A 24,435-nucleotide genomic window follows, 5' to 3' on the forward strand; every position below is an offset into this window, starting at 1 on the left:
ACATAGAAAAAGGGCAGCTAGCGGTTCACATGCCCATCGTAGCGTATACTTGTCAGACCGAGAATCGCATTATGTAACACGGGGCATTGCTAGACAGAACCTGCATTTTTGACGGCCATAAGCTGCTGTAATTTTTGGAGACAAGCTGCGTTTGTTTCAGTTTGAGACTCCTTATAACGTGTGGATTTTTTTTCATTGATTCCTCAACTATGTATTATTTAGTTAACCACATGCACTGCATACATGTTATGACAGCCATACTACTTGTTTACTAACATCAGTGTACTAAACTGTCTAAAGCGCAGATGTGTATCATCCATCTCACAATGTTACGCAATAGGCCTATGCACACACCGTTTTATATTGCTGTACTTCTGGGGACCAAATAATTGATTCTATTTTACGAACTAACCCTAAACCTAACTCTTATGCCTAAAATATAATTTTTCCTTATATGGACCTACAAAATGTCCCCACTTGTCTGAATTGTCCATGTTTTACTATCCTTGTGAGGAACTTTGGTACCCACAGGATAGTTAAACAGAGACAGACTGACAAATCAAAATGTTCATGGCCACTCTTAGTAATTGTGTGCTTGACATTTGGTAAGAAATGCGCTGACTGAGGATGCTATCTCTTGCTGTAATGTACTTCCTCCCATTTTAACCAGAATAAATTATTTCTAGTGACTTGCATTGGACTGTTGCGGAGGCTGTACTGTACTCTTGTCACATCAGGGTTTTTGACTATTCCAGAATTCTAGGGTATATGTTGAGCCTTCATTGCTGTACAAGGTGCAATCATACGGTACTAGCCTACGTGATTCAGCAGAAAGGAGGTCTGATGAACCCATCCATCCACAAACACAGTATCTCTATAGGACGGGTGCTCCAGCTAAGCAGAAACACTTAGGTCATTGCATTTATCATGGTCATTCCAACAAATTAGTACCTTTTTTTTTTTAGCATCCCTTTTGATATTTTAAGTAAAATTGTGCACCAATATTGAATTTTAAAAGCTGTTATATTGAATGAAGTGCCCTTTACCATAGACCACATGGAACATCAAATCTGAGTGGCCAAAATTCTGCATTTTGGCATGTCCTTCTGTGCGCCCTCTGACTTCTAGGAAGATTTTACCATTGTAAAACTCTCGTTGATTTCACCGTCATTTTTGAAGATTGTTATTGATTTAGTGATTAATTTAATCACACAACGTCTGTCCTTCATTTTAAGTTCAACCTTGTTATGTGAACTGAACTCTCGTTTTAGTATGGTGAAACTATTCCTTAATGTTTCTTTTTTGTAAGAGTCATTGAGCATGTAATAAATCAAATCAAATCAAATTTTATTTGTCACATACACATGGTTAGCAGATGTTAATGCGAGTGTAGTGAAATGCTTGTGCTTCTAGTTCCGACAATGCAGTAATAACCAACAAGTAATCTAACTAACAATTCCAAAACTACTGTCTTATACACAGTGTAAGGGGATAAAGAATATGTACATAAGGATATATGAATGAGTGATGGTACAGAGCAGCATAGGCAAGATACAGTAGCTGATATCGAGTACAGTATATACATATGAGATGAGTATGTAAACAAAGTGGCATAGTTAAAGTGGCTAGTGATACATGTATTACATAAGGATACAGTCGATGATATAGAGTACAGTATATACGTATGCATATGAGATGAATAATGTAGGGTAAGTAACATTATATAAGGTAGCATTGTTTATATATTTACATCATTTCCCATCAATTCCCATTATTAAAGTGGCTGGAGTTGAGTCAGTGTCATTGTCAGTGTGTTGGCAGCAGCCACTCAATGTTAGTGGTGGCTGTTTAACAGTCTGATGGCCTTGAGATAGAAGCTGTTTTTCAGTCTCTCGGTCCCAGCTTTGATGCACCTGTACTGACCTCGCCTTCTGGATGATAGCGGGGTGAACAGGCAGTGGCTCGGGTGGTTGATGTCCTTGATGATCTTTATGGCCTTCCTGTAACATCGGGTGGTGTAGGTGTCCTGGAGGGCAGGTAGTTTGCCCCCGGTGATGCGTTGTGCAGACCTCACTACCCTCTGGAGAGCCTTACGGTTGGGGGCGGAGCAGTTGCCGTACCAGGCGGTGATACAGCCCGCCAGGATGCTCTCGATTGTGCATCTGTAGAAGTTTGTGAGTGCTTTTGGTGACAAGCCGAATTTCTTCAGCCTCCTGAGGTTGAAGAGGCGCTGCTGCGCCTTCTTCACGATGCTGTCTGTGTGAGTGGACCAATTCAGTTTGTCTGTGATGTGTATGCCGAGGAACTTAAAACTTGCTACCCTCTCCACTACTGTTCCATCGATGTGGATAGGGGGTGTTCCCTCTGCTGTAATAGTCAAATCATAGTATAAAACTCAGATGATCTGGTATTATACTTTGCCAATTTTCTGGTGGAAAACTGAGCAGGTAGATCATAATGTCAACCCTGTAACCCGTAGATAGACAGGCAATTTAAAAACAAAAAATACTGTCAGTTCTGTACTTTCCCACAGTTAGATTAACTTGTGGATACCATTTCTATGTCTCTGCTTGCAGTTTGAAGAGAGGTAGTTTGGCAACTGGTTGTCTACAGGTAAAGTGTAGCATGCGTTAACTTCCTTCATACTGCGTGCAGAAATATAAACATCCATGGTATCCACGTTTTTTTTCAACTTTATTTTTTGCTTGTTTTATCCGACTCTGGATAGTTTGCATTCAATTGCCCCTTCCTGTTGCACACAGTAAGCTTCCATTCCCCCTGTCACGAGGGTTTAAGGCTAATTTACTGGCCCATTGCAGCCGTTTTGTCTCGATATCAAATTATTTCTGGGTAATAATTAAGTACTTATTGTTTTCAATTAAAATGGTTAAAAAAACTAATCTTCTTGGCAAAGAGCAATTTCTCAAGCAAGAATTTAGCTAGGACTGTCGGAGTGGTCTGAGTGGGGAGGGGAAAACTGAAAATTAGCTGTTATTGACAGATTTTTAGAACTAACTAATCAGCTGGTGATGTCACCAGGCATGCTAAACCTCCATCCCACCAAAACAGGTTTACATTTCAGGAAGTCTTTTAAAGCAGCTCTTACACTAAAAGGGGCATCATCCTCACAATTTCAAAGTATTATTCCAACCACAGTGTGGAAATGTGTATATAAAACACTGGAAAATGTATGTTTTTGACTGCACTTTTAAGATAATCTCCAAGCCTGTTAGTCAACCTCGTTTCTTTATTTGGCAAGCGATAGGTACAGTTGAAGTCGGAAGTTTACATACACCTTGGCCAAATACATTTGAAGTCAGTTTTTTCACAATTCCTAACATTTAATCCTAGTAAAAATTCCCTGTTTTAGGATCACCACTTTATTTTCAGAATGTGAAATGTCAGAATAATATAATTATTTATTTCAGCTTTTATTTTTCATCACATTCCCAGTGGGTCAGAAGTTTACATACACTATCTGGTAGCATTGCCTTTTAAATTGTTTAACTTAGGTCAAACGTTACAGGTAGCCTTCCACAAGCTTCCCACAATAAGTTGTGTGAATTTTGTCCCATTCCTCCTGACAGCTGGTGTAACTTGAGTCCGGTTTATAGGCCTCCTTGCTCGCACACGCTTTTCCAGTTCTGCCCACAAATGTTCTATAGGATTGAGGTCGGGGCTTTGTGATGGCCACTCCAATACCTTGACATTGTTGTCCTTAAGCTGTTTTGCCACAACTTTGGAAGTATGCTTGCGTCATTGTCCATTTGGAAGACCCATTTGCTACCAAGCCTTAACTTCCTGACTGATGTCTTGAGATGTTGCTTCAATATAGCCACATAATTTTCCTACCTCATGATGCCATCTATTTTGTGAAGTGCACCAGTTCCTCCTGCAACAAAGCACCCCCACAACATGATGCTGCCACCCTCGTGCTTCATGGTTGGGATGGTATTCTTCGGCTTGCAAGCCTCCCTTTGTCCTCCAAATATAACAATGGTCATTATGGCCAAACAGTTCTATTTTTGTTTAATCAGACCAGAGAAGATTTTTCCAAAAAGTACGATCTTTGTCCCCATGTGCAGTTGCAAACCGTAGTCTGGCTTTTTAATGCCGGTTTTGGAGCAGTGGCTTCTTCCTTGCTGAGCGGCCTTTCAGATAACGTCGATATAGGACTCGTTTTTACTGTGGATATAGATCATTTTGTTCCTGTTTCCTCCAGCATCTTTACGAGGTCCTTTGCTGTTGTTCTGTGATTGATTTGCACTTTTCGCACCAAAGCACGTTCATCTCTAGGAGACAGAATGCGTCTCCTTCCTGAGCGATATGACGGCTGCGTGGTCCAATGGTGTTTATATTTGCGTACTATTGTTTGTACAGATGAATGTGGTACGTTCAGGCGTTTGGAAAGTGCTCCCAAGGATGAACCAGACATGTGGAGGTCTACAATATATATTTTTTGATGTCTTGGCTGAATTTATTCAGATTTTTCCATGATGTCAAGCAAAGAGGCACTGAGTTTGAAGGTATGCCTTGAAATACATCCACAGGTACACCTCCAATTGACTCAAATGATGTCAATTAGCCAATCAGAAGCTTCTAACACCATAACATCATTTTCTGGAATTTTCCAAGCTGTTAAAGGCACAGTCAACTTAGTGTACGTAAACTTCTGACTAGAGGTCGACCGATTATGATTTTTCAACATCGATACCGATTATTGGAGGACCAGAAATGCCGATTAAAAAATAAATAATAATAATTATATTTGTAATAATGACAATTACAACAATACTGAATTAACACTTAATATAATACATCAATAAAATCAATTTAGCCTCAAGTAGATAATGAAACATGTTCAATTTGGTTTAAATAATGCAAAAAGTGTTGGAGAAGAACGTAAAAGTGCAATATGAGCTATGTAAGAAAGCTACCGTTTCAGTTCCTTGTTCAGAACATGAGAACATATGAAAGCTGGTGGTTCCTTTTAACATGAGTCTTCAATATTTCCAGGTAAGAAGTTTTAGGTTGTAGTTATTATAGGACTATTTCCCTCTATACCATTTGTATTTCATTAACCTTTGACTATTGGATGTTCTTATAGGCACTTTATTACCAGTGTAACAGTATAGCCATCCCTCTCCTCGCTCGAACCAGCAACACAACGGCAACAGCCACCACATCGAAGCAGCGTTACCCATGCAGAGCAAGGGAAACAACCACCCCAAAGCTCAGAGCGAGTGATGTTTGAAACGCTATTAGCGCGCGCTAACTAGCCAGCCATTTCACATCGGTCACACCAGCCTCATCTCGGAGTTGATAGGTTTTTAAGTCATAAACACTGCAATGCTTGACGCACAACGAAGAGCTGCTGGCAAAACGCACAAAAGTGCTGTTTGAATGAATGTTTACGCGCCTGCTTCTGCCTACCAGCGCTCAGTCAGATACTTGTATGCTCAGTCAGATTATATGCAACACAGGACACGCTAGATAATATCTAGTAATATCATCAATCATGTGTAGTTAACTAGTGATTATGATTGTTTTTTTTATAAGATAAGTTTAATGCTAGCTAGCAACTTACCTTGGCTTACTGCATTTGCGTAACAGACAGTCTCCTTGTGGAGTGCAACGAGAGAGAGGCAGGTCGTTATAGCGTTGGACTAGTTAACTGTAAGGTTGCAAGATTGGATCCCCCGAGCTGACAAGGTGAAAATCTGTCGTTCTGCCCCTGAACGAGGCAGTTAACCCACCGTTCCTAGGCCGTCATTGAAAATAAGAATGTGTTCTTAACTGACTTGCCTAGTTAAATAAAGATTAAATAAAGGTGTAAAAAAAAATATATATATATATATATATATATATATATATAAAATAAAAAAAATCTGCAAATCGGCACCCAAAAATACAGATTTCCGATTGTTATGAAAACTTGAAATCAGCCATTCCGATTAATCGGTCGACCTCTACTTCTGACCCACGGAAATTGTGCAACAGTGAGTTATAAGTGAAATAATCCGTCTGTAAGCAATTGTTGGAACGATGACTTGTCATGCAAAGTAGATGTCATAAGACTTACCTAAACTATAGTTTGTTAACAAGAAATTTGTTGAGTGGTTGAAAAACGAGTTTTAATGACTCCAACCTAAGTGTATGTTGACTTCTGATGGGAAAACATGTTTTTTTATTAAGTTGAACATGCACTCTTTATAACAATGTTGGATGAGGTTACATGACCAAAAAGGTACTAATTTCGTTGAAGGACCCATTAATCCTTTTGATTTAAGTAGATGATGAGTAGAATCGTCAGTAGGCTGTCTTGACTCCTTGGAACAGAAAGTTAGGCCTAACGCTTATGGAGGATTGACTGGCCCTGTCACGTCTTTATGCAAACATTGCCTGTGTGTTTTATGACATGTTATGGGAACACCTGACTCAGGCCTCATTGGCTATAAGGAGGGACCCTGACAGATACCATAATCTGAAAGGCAAGAAAAATCCATTATAGAATGAAGGCCAGCCTGGAAAATGAAAGTCTCGTTTGACTGGTTTTAAAATGTCATACAATTTAATCCTAATCCTCACTGCACACAGGAGAACATCTGCGGGATGGGGAACGTCAGGGTCTTTGCTTTCTGTCTCTGTGTGTCACCGCACCTCCTCTTGGCCCCGTGCAGCCCAGAATCCAATTAGCTGAGCACTGTAACAGCTCCAGACACCAAAATCTCTAAATTATTAGTTGGCCCAGCATACCAGGTGTACTGTCTAGACACAGAGAATGTCCATTACGATAAGGACCCATCAAAGTACTGGCGGATCCCAACATGACTTGAACTCATTCATATTTTATTGACATGTTGGTGTTTACCCAGTGAGTATGTTGACGCAGTCGTAATGGTTTGATACCTGCTGCCTAGAGCTGGGACAATAAACCAAACATTTTAGGCGCTGGCCACTTATCGTGGACATTTTGCTGATATCGTTCATTATGATAAATAACCTATAGTACCCTACTAGAGAAATGTGAAGTTTGAAATGAAATACGTTTGCTAATATGGGTGATTATGAACTTAATGTTCAATTTAGCGTTGTGAAAATAAATACTTTTTTATGCAAAATAGATTTTTGTCCCTATTGCCCAGCTCTACCGCTGCCATGTGTCGGCTGTGCCCGAGGTTGTGGAGCTCCTCAGGGATGAGTTGTACATCCGCTCATGTCCTGATTTATACTAGGGCTCACCACTGTATGACCCCTAGACTGTCTGTCATAGTGTTGTCTAGAGCCTCCATTTGAGAGGGAGAATGAGGAAGGGAAGTGATGATGCAGCACAGAGCTGTGTGCATTCTTATTTGGTCTGAGGAGCCAAAAGGCTTAGATAGTCGGGGGGAAATCTTAAATTACAAAAATGATGCATGTTTTCAGGACAATTTGTCATGTTATGGGTCTCCCTTGACTTTGTAATACTGTTTGAGTCACTCCGATAGCGTAATAACAAATCATAAGCCATGGCAACATTTTTTAGAATTGAAAGAAATTGGCTTTAAAATGGCAAAATTGTCTCCGCAGCCAAGAGATGTAAAAAAATATAATTGTCAGTTGCCGACTGTGCCCAATACCACGACCCTGCCACGCCTCCCAGCTAAGCTCCATTTTGACCCAGAAACAATCCTGCTGTCTGCTACCTTTTGTCTGTCTTGCTGTGTAGTAACGCTACTAAAACAGTGATTATAGACTACTTGTTTTGAGACACATTTTTATTCAGAATTCACAAAATCATGGATGGCGGATTTAGTTTTGCCTACATGTCTTCTCGTATACTGTTTTATTGTGTGATATGACTTGTGGGTTGCGCTATACTGTATGGCCCAAGGTAGTTGTGGTCAAATGTAACATCCAGCCACAGTGTGTGATTTAAAAACGTTGAATAGCATAGGCTACCTTAGACCGAGGAGTAAATTGACAGGTTAGGACGAGTGCTCATTCACTTTTTCCCTCTCCCAGCAGATAACCTGAGCGAAGCGTTGAAGAAACTGAAGCTAGCCTCAGCAGACAGCGCCACAGACAGTGTGGAGAGCTGCCTGGACTGCTTGCTCAAAGCACTGGCCCACAACAGTAAGTTTGACCCTCAGAGTAAGTGAAATACACAGTACAGGATGGAGGAAATGGAGAGCCTAGTTAGACTATTTGGAGAACAAAAAAAACATTCTAGTCACCAGGCTCACATTGTTTTTGTACAAGGCCTAAGAGAATATCTCAGTCAGTGTTATTCACAAACCTGTCTGTCCTCTTTCGTTTGGGAAACAACCAATATGGCTGAGAATTGCCAGTGACTTCACAATACAATATTATCACGATACTTAAGTGCCGATATGGTATGTATCGCGATTCTCACGATTCTATATGTATTACGATTCGATACTGTGATTTTATTGCGATTCAATGTTCCAAACATATTGATCACCATGTCTGCTGCAGAGGGAAAATGGAGAGGCATGAGAACACGTTTTGATCAGTCATGGAAATAAAAGTCTTTGAGGATGATGCCCCTTCTAGTCTCTTTTGGCACAAGTGACGAACGTGCAATAGTCTGTTTGGGTGAGGAGATGGCCAAGAAAACCAAAAGGCCCACACTTTTGCCGATGCTACCTTTAGCCTAATAGTAAAAATCCAAGTGACGGTAATAATCAGTTCATTGATTAACCCTGCAGGTCTAAGAACTTAGATCGCAACATCTACTAAGCTAACATATGGAATTGTTTTAAGATGGTCATAAAATGTACTGTTTAAGCTAGATATTTTATCTTTTTAAATGAAACATTGAATTTGAGCTTTACTGCTATAGCCTATAGAAACGGATTGAATTACACATTTGTATATGACAAAACACAGTCAAAATGTATTGTAATGAATATGGTTTTGAAGTGTCTGTCCTATGTCTGAGAGAGATAAGACAACTCTGCCATTTTTAGACCCGTTTGGTTACTTCATTTGTGGCACTTTTACCCCCTATGCACGTGGTGCTATTTTTACAGCCTGGTACCAGGTTACCTTCAGACTACTCCCCTTAAGCTTGTGTGCGTCGTAGAGAAAAATAACTGACACCTTTGTGTGTGTGTGAGAGTCTCCCCTTTGTAGCTCAAACGGTTCTGGTTTTAAAGACCATTTCCTTGTCTGGAGCCTCTTGTGTAGAAAAACAGCTTTTAGAAGCCTCATGTCATGGAATAGGCACACACACGTTTATAATGGCGGAAAGAGGGGATTGAGTTGCAGCCGCTACAAGAAACGGTAACTTGCATAAATACACAGGGAGCTTTTCAACATGTCACGTGTGACGCCTAGGGGCGGCCGGTTGGTTGCCTAGGGGCGGCCGGTTGCCTGCCTAGGGGTTGGAGCGCTGGTCTAGTAACCGGAAGGTTGCTAGATCAAATCCCGAGCTGCCAAGGAAAAAACTGTTGTTCTGCCCCTGAACAAGGCAGTTAACCCACTGTTCCTACGCTGTCATTGTAAATAAGAATTAGTTCTTCACTGACTTGCCCAGTTAAATAAAGGTCAAATAAAAAAATAAAAAATTGGCTAAGAGGTTAATAATAATTTCAGGGCTGCACTGTCGTCCCGCTGGTAATTTGATTTATATGGGCCATTTTCTGGAGCTTGGTTTAGGATGATCATAAATAACCCCAAAAATGGGGGGTTATCTGACTTATTATGACTCTCCTTACCCAACTCATCCCGTGGCTCTTTTTCAATGAATCCTTCCTCAATTCCCTACAGTCTTTCTACTTTCCTCTTTCTCAAAAAGCATTCGAAGGTGAGAACTTGGATCTTCTCCAATATGGTTGAAAGGGCCAAGGGGGATAGGATGCAAGGAATCAATGAAAGACAAATTGAGATGGAGCCCTTGTCTTTTTTTTTCAACTGTTCACCTCCTTTCTCCCCTCTTCCTCCTAGATGCTAATGCCAGTGAGAAGGTCCAGGAGATGGGCGTTCTCTCCCTGCTTCCCACCCTGCTGGCCCCACAGTCCTCCTGCACCCCCAAAGTAGCCAACATCATAGCTGAGGTGGCCAAAAATGGTGAGGCTCCCCCTGCTTGGTTTCTCCACACCTCATCTCATCCTCCCCAGGAAACATAATTCTCCTCACTTTTGGTTCCGCCATCTTGTCTGTATACCATTTTTTAATTAAACGTTTGATTATATTCTCAGCTTTGTGTGTCTGTCATACAGTGGCGGTTTAGCATACATCTGTAATTCTCATTTAATTGTCTATCTTAATTTTGTGATTTTAATGGGATTGTGATTTATCTAGTTGTGGGCTGATGGTGAAGATTATGGATGATTCTCTTAAAGACGCTCAATCTTAGACAGTCACTTATGGGTGATTATTCTATAGATGTTTGCTGTGTAGCCTAGATTGTGGTCTAGTCCCTGTGCTCATTTCTGTTTGTTCACACCACTCCCCATAAGCAATTCTGCCTTTACCCATTCCAACGGCAACAGATGGCTTCAGTCTCTCTAACAGAAGGCACCATAGGAGACCTGTCTGTTGGTGTTGCCATCCGTCTTGCTTTCCTAGACGGTAGTCGTTTTCACACAACGTCAGCACAGTGAATCATGCATTTACTTCCTGCCATACTGTAGCTTGATCAAGGGAAAATGCACAGCAGTGAGTGGCTCGTTTTGAGATTCAGGAACTCGTAAGATCTAGTTGAGATTAGAGGTTAGAACGAATCAATCAACCTAAGGCATTCATAACGCTCACAGAAGCACTTACTTAATAGACATGAAATAACATCTGCATTGTGCCCTATTTAAAGCTTTATACTAAAGGTTGAGATTGGGCATTCAAATAAGTTGATGGCTTCTTGACGCTCCAATTGTAGAGAAGTCACACATTTTCTTGGCCACATGTTGAACTCAAGCAGTCTTCCATTAGCAATGTGGCAGATTACAGTATGCAGGCCTCTCAACTTGCATACTGCAGTTACAGCAACAACTGGGCCATACTAAGTGCTTTTAGAGTAATTTATGAGTGGGTTTCAGGGAAGGCAGGCGCAGAGTTGAAAGGAAGTGACTTGAGAGTTGGGGGAAGACAAGTCTAACATAATGAATGGATCGCTGCCTGCTGATGTGCCAGCCTGAGACTTGGCACCAACCCGCTGGCATTTTATCTGTCAGAGGCCCCGGAATTGTCTATGCCCAGTCCACAGTGGAAGGCTTACTGTGTGAAAGATACTGGACTAAAATAACCTTTTTCTTGCATACCTGAGTGTTTAAGCACTTTTATTTAAAACCTAGTCAGTATTATATGAAGGTTTTCTGTATTTGGCAGAACTTTAGGGCTGCCTTAAATGTATTTCTGAAAAAGATCCAGAGTTGTTTCATCCAGAGTTAACTTAAAAAAAAAAAAAAATGTGTTCATATAAAAATGGTCAAATGTGGATGCACTTAGGATGCATCCAGTCTTCCATTGACTAATCCATTGGAAGTTGGCACACACAGTATATTTCTGAGCAGATTGGAGGTTATAGTGAAATCCATTTAAATTCCAGTCAAACCAGCAAATTAACTGAAATGCATTCTCTGAATGACAAAATAACTGGTCTACTTTTCAGTCAATTTCAACTTGATTTTAAATTTCATCTCCTTAATCGAGATAGAATGGACCATGAAGGTAGGAGTAGGGTGAAGTTTCCCCTAGACACAGATCATGGGGCGGCAGGGTAGCCTAGTGGTTAGAACGTTGGACTAGTAACCAGAAGGTTGCAAGTTCAAATCCCTGAGCTGACAAGGTACAAATCTGTCGTTCTGCCCCTAAACGGGCAGTTAACCCACTGTTCCTAGGCCGTCATTGAAAATAAGAATTTGTTCTTAACTGACTTGCCTAGTTAAATAAAGGTAAATAAAAATGGGTCATTTTAAAAAATCTCCCCCACTAATGTGTAAGATTGGGGATGAAGAAGTTTATCCCAGGTCTGTACGGTTGGTAAACTTCACCCTGGAGCCTAATTGCTAATCCTGACTGCTTCCTCTCCCCTCCAGAGTTCATGCGGAGCCCCTGTGTGGAGGCAGGCCTCATCCCTCCCCTGGTGCAGCTGCTCCACTCCAAGGACCAGGAGGTGCTGCTGCAGACAGGCCGCGCCCTGGGCAACATCTGCTATGACAGCCGTAAGTTCATCCTGCTATAGGTCTCCCTCTCAAAGGCTTCTCTTACACATTTCGTATAGGTTTCCTTTCAACATTTGTCATAGGCCAGTTGGAAAAGGACCCGGAATCGGTGTCTATGGGTTCCGCCATAATTATTATAATTTATGGGAAGGGGAGGTCAACTTTTATAAGAAAGGGGGACTGCATCTTGCCTAGGTGTAATTATAGGGGAAGTACTGAATCGACTTTTCCTTTCAACTGGCCCTCCTCTCTTCCCTCTCCCCTCCCAGAGGTGCTGAATTGCATCATACAGGGGAAACAGGTGTCAGCGGATTCTAAACCGACTGTTAGCATTATCTGCTCTTTTTGATGACATTGGTCTGCTGAAAATCTGTTTAGTCTTAGTTCATCATAATATAATGTGATATAACCTGTTTCTCATCTGGATATATTGGAGGTGAGGAATACTCTGGCCAGCTGTAAATTGGAATACTCTGGCCAGCTGTAAATTGGAATACTCTGGCCGGCTGTAAATTGGAATACTCTGGCCGGCTGTAAATTGGAATACTCTGGCCGGCTGTAAATTGGAATACTCTGGCCGGCTGTAAATTGGAATACTCTGGCCGGCTGTAAATTGGAATACTCTGGCCGGCTGTAAATTGGAATACTCTGGCCGGCTGTAAATTGGAATACTCTGGCCGGCTGTAAATTGGAATACTCTGGCCGGCTGTAAATTGGAATACTCTGGCCGGCTGTAAATTGGAATACTCTGGCCGGCTGTAAATTGGAATACTCTGGCCGGCTGTAAATTGGAATACTCTGGCCGGCTGTAAATTGGAATACTCTGAGGTCACTACCAGTATGATATTGTCTGTGCTTCACCCCATCTGTGGACTAGCAAGAGGCTTCGCTAGGCAACTCTGTCACTATTGTCCCGTGTGGCTGTTGGTATAGCATGGTGCTTGCAACGCCAGGGTTGTGGGTTCAATTCCCACGGGGGACCAGTGCGAAAATGTATGCACTGAATACTGTAAGTCGCTCTGGATAAGGGCATCTGCTAAATTACTAAAATGTCAAATGTACTATTGAGAATTTCTGTCCGTTTCAAGAGGCGACGGAGTGGCAGTCATAATCATTCTAGCCCAGAGCTCCTGCCACATTTCTTTCCCCAGAGAGACACCTCAGAGACCTATGTCTGTCACACAAAGGTAAAACTGCTTACAATCACTTCCCCCGATGCCTCTAGAATTAAAAACATGTAGGTGACTTTATCAAGTGTTGTCGTGAATTCATTTGATGGGAAAATGTCATTGTCGGGTTTTGCTGAGTGGTTAGTGGTCTGTCTGTTGGGTCGACGCCTTAATGGCAGCAGTTGTTTCTGGGGCATTGTTTCTCAGATGTCTGTGGTTTGATAGAATCAGAAAGAGTTTGATTGTGGGGGCAATTGGTGAAGCCTTTTTTTTGGCATGGTGGCAGAAGTGTGTGTGTGTGTGTGTCTGTCAGTCAGAGCTGCAGCTGTTTTCAACTCTTAATAGGGGCACCACTGAAGAAATCAGTTTAGAGGGAGTCTGTAGCTGTCTGGTTGCTCCGGGTTCTGGCCCTTTCAAAATGTAATCAACCCAGCAACAACCCTACCACTTCAACTGCCAATTGCATTCATACAACTTCCAGACCTAGCAACAGAAAAACAGTGCCAGCATTTTGTCCGTTGTCCACTAATGCCATCCAGATTCCAGCCAGTTTTAGTCCTTCTCCCTTGCTTTCTCTTTTTGTCTCTTTCTCCTGCACTCTCTCTCTCTCCAGTCTATGCACACACACACACACACACACTTGCGCTCACACTTTTTTTTCCTGTCTTCCTCTCGCTCAACTCCATCTCTCTCCCCTCCTTTCTCTTCCTGTCCATGGTCGAGTGTTAAGGAAGTGGGCAGGTGTCCCAACCAGGTTGAGGTTGGATGTGGGGGTCGTGGTTGGCTGTGGACTAGCATGGTCGTGGTTGGCTGGTATCAGGAGACTAGAGGCGAACCAGTCTGTGCATGTCCACGAACGGGATGACTGATCACTTAACACTTCCTCTGCCAGCAAGCCAGCTACGCTCCAGACACCCCATTCTGGCTGCCACCGCCATGCACACATAACACTGTATAATGTGTTGTGTTTCTGTGTTAAAACTGCTAGTACAGACAATGATATACTGACAAGGCCCATAACGCTTCCTCTGCTAGCTACACTCCAGACATCCCCATATAGTCTGCCGTCATCAAGCGCACACTGTGTCGATATGTTCCTGTGTTGGCTAACGCAACGCTTGTACAGACGTTTTTGTTGACTTTACGATGTCCAGCGTTGGCGTACTGTCACAGGATGTGGCTTGTAATTTTCAAAGGGAAAATACTCTTCCATTCCTTAATTAGTGTTTATCTACTTTGACAAGGACATTATCCCCAATTCTGAGTTCTAAGAAAAGTCATTAATTCCTGGTCTGTAGTCTGTGGAAATTCAACCAGAATAGGATACTAAACATTAGGAACACCTTCCTAATATTGAGTTGCACCCCCTTTTGCCCTCAGAACAGCCTCAATTCATCGGGGCATGGACTCTAGGTGTCGAAAGTGTTCCACATTTCTTGACACAAACCGGTGCACCTGGCACGGAGTACCGTACCCCGCATTCAAAGACACTTAAATATTTTGTCTTGCCCATTCACCCTCTGAATGGCACTCATACAATCCATGTCTCAAGGCTTAAACATCTTTCTTTAACCAGTCTCCTCTTAATCTACACTGATTTTGAAGTGACTTTAACAAGTGGCATCAATAAGCGATTGTTGCTTTCACCTGGTCAGTCAATGTCATGGAAAGATGTTCTTAATGATTTGTACACTCAGCGTATCTATCAGAGCACGTGGCCCTCCTCCGGGCTCTGGTCTTTCATGCTACATTTTCTCTTGGCACATCAGGCACTCATTGTCTACGCGATGTCTGCAGGCAAAGGTGACGTCCTTAAAGTTCAAACCCTAACCTCAGGAGCACCAACAAATCTCCATTTTAGTTGACCACAACTAGCATTGTTAACCACGTTTCTATCACAGGTGAGGTTGAGTCCTATTTCGGTTAATCTTTTTTAAAGATCGGATTTGCATGGCTGTAGTCGATTGTTATGTCGAGCAGTATCCCACAAAAGTGCTGTGATCTGTAGTAATGTGGTGCTAATTCAGGTTACTCAATGAGGCCTCTGCTAAAAACGATTTCATAAAAACAGACTAGTCACTTGGTATGACATAACTTCAACTCCCATGGTCCCAAGGCTGTCTGGTTCTCAGTTCCCAAGATGTGGCCTTTTATTTGCACAAAGAGCCGTTTTGTCTCTCCTCAATTCAGCTGAGTTTCATCACTCCACCTCTATATGTTTGCTGTTCAGTCATGCTCATTTGCATAACATGACTCAACTACATTCTGTTTAGCTGGACTCTAGTTTGGTTGTTGCTACCACTATTAACTATACTGTGTGCGAGCTTGACAGTGATTCTGACAAGTGACAAATGATTGTCCACCAATTAAGGCTGTATATTTTGAGTTAATCGGAAGATTTGCTGTGATTAATCGTGACTAATTGCAAATTCAGAATTTGATCAAATTGAACTGTAATTTACGATTTTTTTAATTGATTTTTTTATACGAAAAGCATTACAAGAATATTGACGTGTCTTGTGTCCAAAGTAACGGTAAGCGAAATCAAGGAAAATGTATAAGGCATACTTTTTTTTTACCTCAATGTCGACTTAAGACATCACATTTATTGTTTTTAGCTGTATAGATGTATTTTAGTGCGTTTTGAATGCTTTCAGGCTACGATTAATCGCAAAAGAAAGGAGTGCACTAAAATGACAAACTGGAGTTACATGATTAACTCTGCCAGCCCTACTTGGGTGGGCATGACCAAAAACACACTGGAATTATGTCACAACTCTCAGTTCTGTATGAGCTTTGGTAATGCTAGTTATTTTAATTTTATATTTTTGCCTCTCCTTTTCCATGTTCTGATGAATTATTATTATTTATGGTTATATTTAAATAGCATTTTTGTGATTGTGTATTTTATTTTATTTTTTACTGCTTGCTTAACTTTCTCTCTATTGATTTATTTTCCAGGTTGCTTGTTGTGATTTGTGTTTTTTCTTTGTTGATGTCCCCCTGACCTCTTTGTTTTGCAGATGAGGGCAGGAGTGCAGTTGACCAGGCGGGAGGGGCTCAGATAGTAGCTGGACACATAAAGTCACTGTCCCAAAATACTGACCCGGACAATGGAAAGCTCTTGACTGTCTTTTGTGGCATGCTGATGAACTATAGCAATGAAAATGGTAATAACAAACTCCCCCCGGCTAAACTAAATTAACCAATCTGAACAGAGTAAACTTTTTAAAGAATTAATCAATCTAAGAGATAAAGTGAGATGTTTTATTGTCACATACACTGGATAGGTGCAGTGAAATGTGTTGTTTTACAGGGTCAGCTATAGTATTACGGCGCCCCTGGAGGAAATTAGTGTTAAGTGCCTTGCTCAAGGGCACATCAACAGATTTTTCACCTTTTCGGCTCGGGTATTCAAACCATTGACCTTTCAGTGGCTGGCCCAATGCTCTAACCGCTAGGCTACCTGCCGCCCTACTTTGGCAGTGTTGGTGACTGTACTAAACGTCATGTTGACAGCTTTTATCCAGTCTTAAAGTGATAGTTTACTTAAAAATGAAAGTTTCGTCTGATATTTTCAGACCTCAAATGTAATTAATGGCGAAATGAGTCCACGTCCCAGACCATCTGTTGTGCTTGTTTATGTGGACCTCCATTAGCTTTTGCAGCTGCTATATGCCTCAAATCCAAACTAATTGTTATTTCCATATAGCTGAATCTACACAACTGGGACTTTGTAATAGATGGTGTAGGGGCATGGACTCATTAGCTGACTGTTTTTGATGTCTAAAAATGTCTTGACAAATTTAGATTTTGCCAATGTTCAAGTTTTATATTACTCAGCCTTTACTCACCATGGTGACAGGAGGTAGTGATAAAGAGGATTGTTCAATATCTGTTCCCTGGAGAGTGGTCTGTCTGCTTCAAGTCCACTTCCATTGCTTTCTATTGTATCTTGCTTGAGGCCTTGGTAATTTTCCTCTTAAAGCAGTGACTGCTTGTCCTTGTAATTGGTGGTATGTGGTGATGGTGTCCCTACAGCTTTAACTGCAGCCATTTCTTCCCCTTTACACAGCACTCTCTTGTTTTCTAGTTAGATTGCCTATTCTCCCACAACCCTTCTCGCTAAGCCTATATGGTCTATCCAGGTGCAAGGTCTGGCGTAATCAATATGGATCACTTCTGCTGTCAACCTTCCAGCACCTGTTCCAGTTTAATTAGGCCGCGTTCCAAATGGGACCCTATTCCCTACATAGTGCACTACTTTTGACCAGAGAATAGGGTGCCATTTTGGACTCGTACATAGACCCACCATAAAATATGAATCTTTCATTCAAATGAACACATTGTTTAGAACCGTTTAACTGTGCTAGCTAATTAACTAGTCTTGTTGTGATGCAATGATTTTGCCACTGGGGATTAGCAGTGACTCATTTTCCTTTGCAAGTCACTTTACTGCACAACTCTTAACACTACCTTTTCAAGGGTAGACTCTGCAATATGACATCATACACAGCGGGGGGACTCAGACCATGAGAAACGAGATTCCCTAGTCTGATTAAACCAAGATGTAACAACAAATCAAATCTACCAAAACAGCCACTATTGACTCTTCCCAATGTGCGTCCTCACTTGAAGCCTGCCCACATTGGGAAGAGACAATAGTCAAGTGTCAGTCTTGCCAGATTTGAAATTGGTTGAGGTCGGTAAGCAGGAAGTCATCCCACTGGGTATGATGTCATTGCTGAGTCTACATGTAAAACATTTCAAGTAGCTGCTGTGGAACCCTCATCAAATTGGATTACAAAAAGTTGAGTTTTGGTCTTTGTTCCCCAGGAGTGTATTCACTAGTGACCTCATCACAGATTCTGCACGTAAACTGAAGAATCTGTTGCGGCGGTATAGAATGCGTAGGATAATGAGCAGCGTTAATTCTGGTGTTTAGACCCAGAATTGCCATAGCTGATCAAATTACACAAGATTTTAGTTCTGGGTTAAGCGAGATTACTAGGAACCAAACTGAAGTAAATGGGCCGAAACAGGGAGTTGTAGCTGAATTTGTTCCATAAACTGTTTATGAATTGTTCTGATGCAAAACAATTTTGCAACGGTTTGCATGAATGAAAACACCCCAGGCTGGTTAGTGGTGTTGTGACAGGGATGCTCGGTGAGTGTTTATGCCCCTTTCGTCTACGTTCTAACCCTGATGTTCCACGACGCACTGCTCCTCTCTGAATAATGTAAATTATTAATGAATGGGCCAAGTTCTATAACTTTCTCTCCACCGTGGGGGCAAGATGCATATTTCTTCTCCTGTACGGTCTCTGACCAGTCCAAGGTCACTCACCAACTCTTTTGTCCTCCCGTTGAAAATAGACTGAGAATTTAAATGTGAGCAAAAATGTGGCGTTCAGGGGAGGTACATGCAAGTCAGCGACAACTCTTGTTCTTTTCCCTCAATCAAACATGGAGCTAGGAGGATTTTCTTCGTAAACCTAATGATCTGCGATCAGATCATCAGACATTAAACAGTGCTGTGGTTACACAGAAATAGAGTTAGTAGAACAGCCATCCCCGTTCAAGTCAAGGTTCCACGATGTGTGGAATTCTGTTTCCATGCGAGTTACTACTTCCGGTGACACTGACATTTAGCCTCAGCGGCCAAGCACCGCTATCACTGCACTAAATCAAACCATTTCACGGAGCTCAGCAAAGCCTGATTTGACTTAAGTCAAATCAGATTCAAATATCTCACACACAGAAATGTTTTGACTCCATTAGTCAGTTATGGTTGGTTGTGGCCTCCAATCTGTTTAACTTTGAATAAGGCCATTTGTTTTTATTGCTGCTCCATGAAAAGCATGCTTGAGAAAACGAGACACACTTCATGTACCGGTAGCCTCTATACCAAAGTTGAGAAAATAATGTAAGTAAATGTAATAACAAAGTGTGTAACATAACTGCCTAGTGCAATTACGTCCTGCTCAACACTGTTTATACATGTAATTTATTAAATTAAATTAGAATTATTTAGCATGAGGTTAGGTGTGAAATGTAGCCTAGAGTTGTTTCCAAGCCCTGTCATCGGCTACAATAAAACAAACGCTGTCTCAAATGTCACCACTCAAAAGGCTGAAAAAGTTGATGGTTGAAAATAATACATACAAATACCGCATGGTCTACACGTCCTTGGAACGGTGAGGAGGAGAGAAACCGCCTTCTCTACGCTGAGATACGGAATCTAACACGTCAGAGTAATGGAGTTGGTCTGCTCTGCGCACCACAGCGAGGGCCGGAGCATTTTTGCAATTACGCAATGCAAATGAGTTTGTGGCCGCCAGCGGCCCATTTCCTTCAGCTGGCTGTTTGTAAACTGTCACCACAGCTAATAAAACCTTCATTAACATTGATAGACGCTCTGCACGTCCACTGGTTTTTACAGCGTCCGTGCAAATTGTCGAAATAGAAATCAATATTTTTGTGTAAATGTAAACTTTGACCCAAGTTGGTTTATGTTTCTGGAATTTGCTCTTCTCTTGTAGGCCTTCTGCTTGTGTCGAGGCCTATTGTGGATTATGGTTAGGATCTAATGTTTTGAGTGAATAACAGTTCTGGCGGATGACAATTGATGGTGGTTGTTTTTAATAAGTACCAGCAAAAAAATGTCAGCTTGTATTTCAGAGAGAACCCTTAACAATTCACTAATATAACTATTTTTCAATTGGTTTACTTCCTTTTCTCACTCACTCGCTTCCCCTCCTTCCTTCCTTCTAGCCTTTTATCGTCTACCTCTCATCACTTTCCCATTCTTTTCTTTAACTTCTCCTTTTTCTTCTTGTACCCTCTCTCTCTCTCCGCCCATTTTGTCAGTATTGGTAGTCTCTTAAAGTCAACTTAATCGACTCTTTTTCTTATCTTTCCTCTCTAGGCTCTTCTAGCTGGTTTTCCAGAGCTCACTACAACCAGGGAAATACATCTGCACTCTGATATCCTGTATATGAAAAAAATATATACTGTATAGCTAGTCTACATTTAGCAAATGGTAGTTTAAATGTGCACATTTGTTTCCTTGTTTGCATGAACTAATTTCCCTTTTTTAGAAATGGCCTTTTTTATAATCCTCTTGAGACTTGATTTCAAGACGTTTGGCTTTATACATTCCATTAGCTTTTCCACTTCTAATTATATTATTGACTACTGTGGGTGTGTGTTTTCTGGCAAAGCAAAGCTGGCAGACAGACTTTTTCATAGCCCAATGTATCTCTCTACGTTTTAGGGCTGAGACAATAGTGCCTTCATAAATTACACCACACACACACACACACATCAGGGTGTTTCTGTTTAGTTAATTTGCCTAACACTGCCCACCCTGATCTTTGTGGCCTTATTGTAATTCAACCTCCCAAACACTAGATGGCAGTACTCTTACCTGTCCTCTGATCTCCTCTGTGTGTCCTCTCCAGACTCCTTGCAGGCCCAGCTGATCAACATGGGGGTGATCCCCACCCTGGTGAAGCTGCTGGGGCTCCACTCAGACAACACGGCTCTTACAGAGATGTGCCTCATCGCTTTCGGAAACTTGGCTGAGCTCGGTGGGTAGTGGGACATCTTAGGGCTGATCAGAGAGGTCACTATGTATTTTAGGCATAAACCAAAGAGAATTTATTCTAAATCAATTCTACGGTACATTGAGTAGAATACTGCTTCCACCCCGCCATTCTGGACTTAGTTCAGCTTTATACCGTGCTCTCTGGGGCCTGGGCTTTGAGCATAAAAAATGGTCAAGCCCCAATAAAAGTTGCGCTGTGGACTCTCCTGTCATTCACATATTTTGTAAGTCCATGGACAGAACTGATTCCGGTGTGTATGTCTTTAGCATGGTGCCGAATCTTTGATCGTTATCATGCCGTACGCTCGGCATGAAAATGAATGAACACAGAAGTTGGCCTGCGCACAAACCGACTGGACCAGTCATTTCATCTTGATTTAACTTGATTTTTTTCCCCGTCTCTGCAGAGTCCAGTAAGGAACAGTTTGCCTCCACGAACATCGCTGAGGAGCTGGTACGTCTGTTCCAGAAGCAGGCAGAGCACGAGAAGAAGGAGATGATCTTTGAGGTCCTGGCTCCACTCGCTGAGAATGGTAATTCAATACAACTTTTTCTTTATCCCCACAGGGGCAATTAAGACCGGCAAGTCAGGTTATAAATATTAAATATATATTACCTTCGGAAAGTATTCAGACCCCTTGACTTTTTCTACATTTGTTACGTTGCAGCCTTATTCTAAAATGATTAAATAAAATACTATCATCAGCAAGCTACACAATAACCAATAATGACACAGCAAAAACAGGTTTTTGAATTTTTTGCAAATTTATATCAAATATAAAAACATACCTTATATACATAAGTATTCAGGCCCTTTGCTATGAGACTTGAAATTGAGATCCTGTGCATCTTATTTGCATTGATCATCCTTGTGATGTTTCTACAACTTGGAGTCCACCTGTGGTAAATTCAATTGATTGGACATCATTTGGAAAGGCACCCACCTGTCTATATAAGGTCCCACAGTTGACAGTGCATGTCAGAGCAAAAACCAAGCCATGAGGTCAAAGGAATTGTCCGTAGAGCGCTGAGACAGGATTGTGTCGAGGCACAGATCTGGGGAAGGGTACCAAAACATTTCTGCAGTATTGAAGGTCGCCAAGAACACAGTGGCCTCCATCATCCTTAAATGGAAGAAGCTTTGAACCACCAAGACACTTCCTAGAGCCGGCCGCCTGGCCAAACTGAGCAATCGGGGGAGAAGGGCCTTGGTCAGGGAGGTGACCAAGAACATGGTGGTCACTCTGACAGAGCTCCATAGTTCCTCTGTGGAAATGGGAGAATCGTCCTGAAGGACAAGTGGCCAGACCGAAGCCGCTTCTCAGTAAATGGCACATGACAGCCCGCTTCGAGTTTGCCAAAAGGCACCTAAAGACTCAGACCATGAGAAACGAGATTCCCTGGTCTGATTAAACCAAGATGTAACTCTTTGGCCAGAATGCCAAGCTTCATGTTTAGAGGAAACCTGGCACCATCCCTACGGTGAAGCATGGTGGTGGCAGCATGCTGTGGGGATGTTCTTCAGTGGCAGGGACTGGGAGACTGGTCAGGATCGAGGCAAAAGTGAATGGAGCAAAGTACAGAGATTCTTGTTGAAAACCTGCTCCTACAGAGAGGGCTCAGGACCTCAGACTAAGTTGACGGTTCACCTTCCAACAGGACAACGACCCTAAGCACACAGCCAAGACAACGCAAGAGTGGCTTCGGGACAAGTCTGAATGTCCTTGAGTGGCCCAGCCAGAGCCTAATCTTGAACCCAATCAAACATCTCTGGAGAGAGCTGAAAATAGCTGTGCAGCGATGCTCCCCATCCAACCTGATATATCTTGAGAGGATCTGCAGAGAAGAATTGTAGGAAGTCTCCAAATACAGGTGTACCAAACTTGTAGCATCATACCCAAGACGACTCAAGGCTGTATCACTGCCAAAGTTACTTCAGCAAAGTACTGAGTAAAGGGTCTGAATTCTTATGTAAATGTGATAGCAGTTTTTATATATAAATTTGCACACAAACTTGACTCTGGGTTCGCGCCCAGGCTCTGTCACAGCCGGCCACGACCGGGATGTCTGTGGGGCGACGCACAATTGGCCTAGCGTTGTCCGGGTTAGGGAGGGTTTGGCCGGTAGGGATATCCTTGTCTCATCGCGCACTAGCGACTCCTGTGGCGGGCCGGGCACAGTGCACGCTAACCAGGTCGCCAGGTGCACAGGGTTTCCTCCGACACATTGGTGCGGCTGGCTTCAGGGTTGGATGCGCGCTGTGTTAAGAAGCAGTGCGGCTTGGTTGGGTTGTGTTTCGGAGGACGCGTGGCTTTCGATCTTCGTCTCTCCCGAGCCCGTACGGGAGTTGTAGCGATGAGACGAGATGGTAGCTATTAACAATTGGATACCACAAAATTGGGGAGAAAAGGGGGTAAAAAATGTAGAAAAGAAAAAAACTTGTCATTATGGGGTATTGTGCGTGAATTTGAGGGGGGGAAAAAACAATAGCCTTATTCTAAAATGTGTCATGTAACAATGTGGATAAAGTCAAGGGGTCTGAATACTTTCTGAATGCACCATATATACAAAGTATGTGGACACCCCTTCAAATTAGTGTATTCTGCTATTTCAGCCACACCTGTTGCTGACAGGTGTATAAAATCAAGCACACAGCCATGCAATCTCAATAGACCAACAATGGCAGTAGAATGGCATTATTGAAGAGCTCAGTGACTTTCAACGTGACACCGTCATAGGATGCCACCTTTCCATCAAGTCTGTTCGTCAATGTCTGCCCTGCTAGAGGTGCAAAACGTCTAGGAGTAACAACGGATAATTCGCAAAGTGGTAGGCCACACAAACTCACAGAATGGGACCGCTGAAATGCGTAGCGAGTACAAATCGGCGGTAGTGAGTTTCGCAACAGAGTTCCACACTGCCTCTGGAAGCAACATCGGCACAAGAACTGTTTGTGAGGAGCTTCATGAAATGGGTTTCCATGGCCGAAAAGCCGCACACAAGTCTAAGATCACCATGCACAATACCAAGCTTCGGCTGGAGTGGTGTAAAGCTCACCGCCATTGGAAACTCTTTCTCTGGAGTGATGAACCACGCTTCACCATCAGAGTCTGACGGATTAATCTGGGTTTGGCAGATGCCAGGAGAACGCTACCTGCCCCAATGCATAGTGCCAACTGTAAGAGAATAATGGTCTGGGGCTGTTTTTTCAAGGTTCGTGCTAGGCACCTTACTTCCAGTGAAGGAAAATCTTAAAGCTACAGCATACAATGACGTTCTAGAGGATTGTGTGCTTTCAAATTTGTGGCAACAGTTTGAGGAAGGCCCTTCCCTGTTTCAGCATGCCCTGTGCACAATGCGAGGTCCATACAGAAATGGCTTGTCGAGATTGGTGTGGAAGAACTTGACCTGCCTTCACAGAGCCCTGACCTCAACCCCATCTAACACCTTTGGGATGAATTGGTACACCGACTGCAAGCCAGGTCTAATC

At 42.3% G+C, this 24,435-nt stretch overlaps 1 protein-coding gene across 8 annotated transcripts in view; it reads left to right on the forward strand.

Moving 5' to 3' along the window:
• Nucleotides 1–24,435, forward strand: part of LOC112214888 (rap1 GTPase-GDP dissociation stimulator 1) — a 64,722-nt gene that overhangs the window by 11,661 nt on the left and 28,626 nt on the right. For 4 of the 8 annotated variants that reach the window (XM_042298377.1, XM_042298378.1, XM_042298379.1 and 1 more), the window contains 6 exons: nucleotides 8,005–8,115; nucleotides 9,952–10,074; nucleotides 12,042–12,167; nucleotides 16,360–16,506; nucleotides 20,800–20,928; nucleotides 21,353–21,478. In XM_042298377.1, the coding sequence (XP_042154311.1) occupies nucleotides 8,005–8,115; nucleotides 9,952–10,074; nucleotides 12,042–12,167; nucleotides 16,360–16,506; nucleotides 20,800–20,928; nucleotides 21,353–21,478 (762 nt within the window). The remainder of the gene's footprint in view (nucleotides 1–8,004; nucleotides 8,116–9,951; nucleotides 10,075–12,041; nucleotides 12,168–16,359; nucleotides 16,507–20,799; nucleotides 20,929–21,352; nucleotides 21,479–24,435) is intronic. The other 4 variants (XM_024373922.2, XM_042298380.1, XM_042298383.1 and 1 more) reach the window with 2 other exon arrangements.

Source organism: Oncorhynchus tshawytscha, linkage group LG15 (genome assembly GCF_018296145.1).
Source record: "Oncorhynchus tshawytscha isolate Ot180627B linkage group LG15, Otsh_v2.0, whole genome shotgun sequence".
NCBI classification, from domain to species: domain Eukaryota; kingdom Metazoa; phylum Chordata; class Actinopteri; order Salmoniformes; family Salmonidae; genus Oncorhynchus; species Oncorhynchus tshawytscha.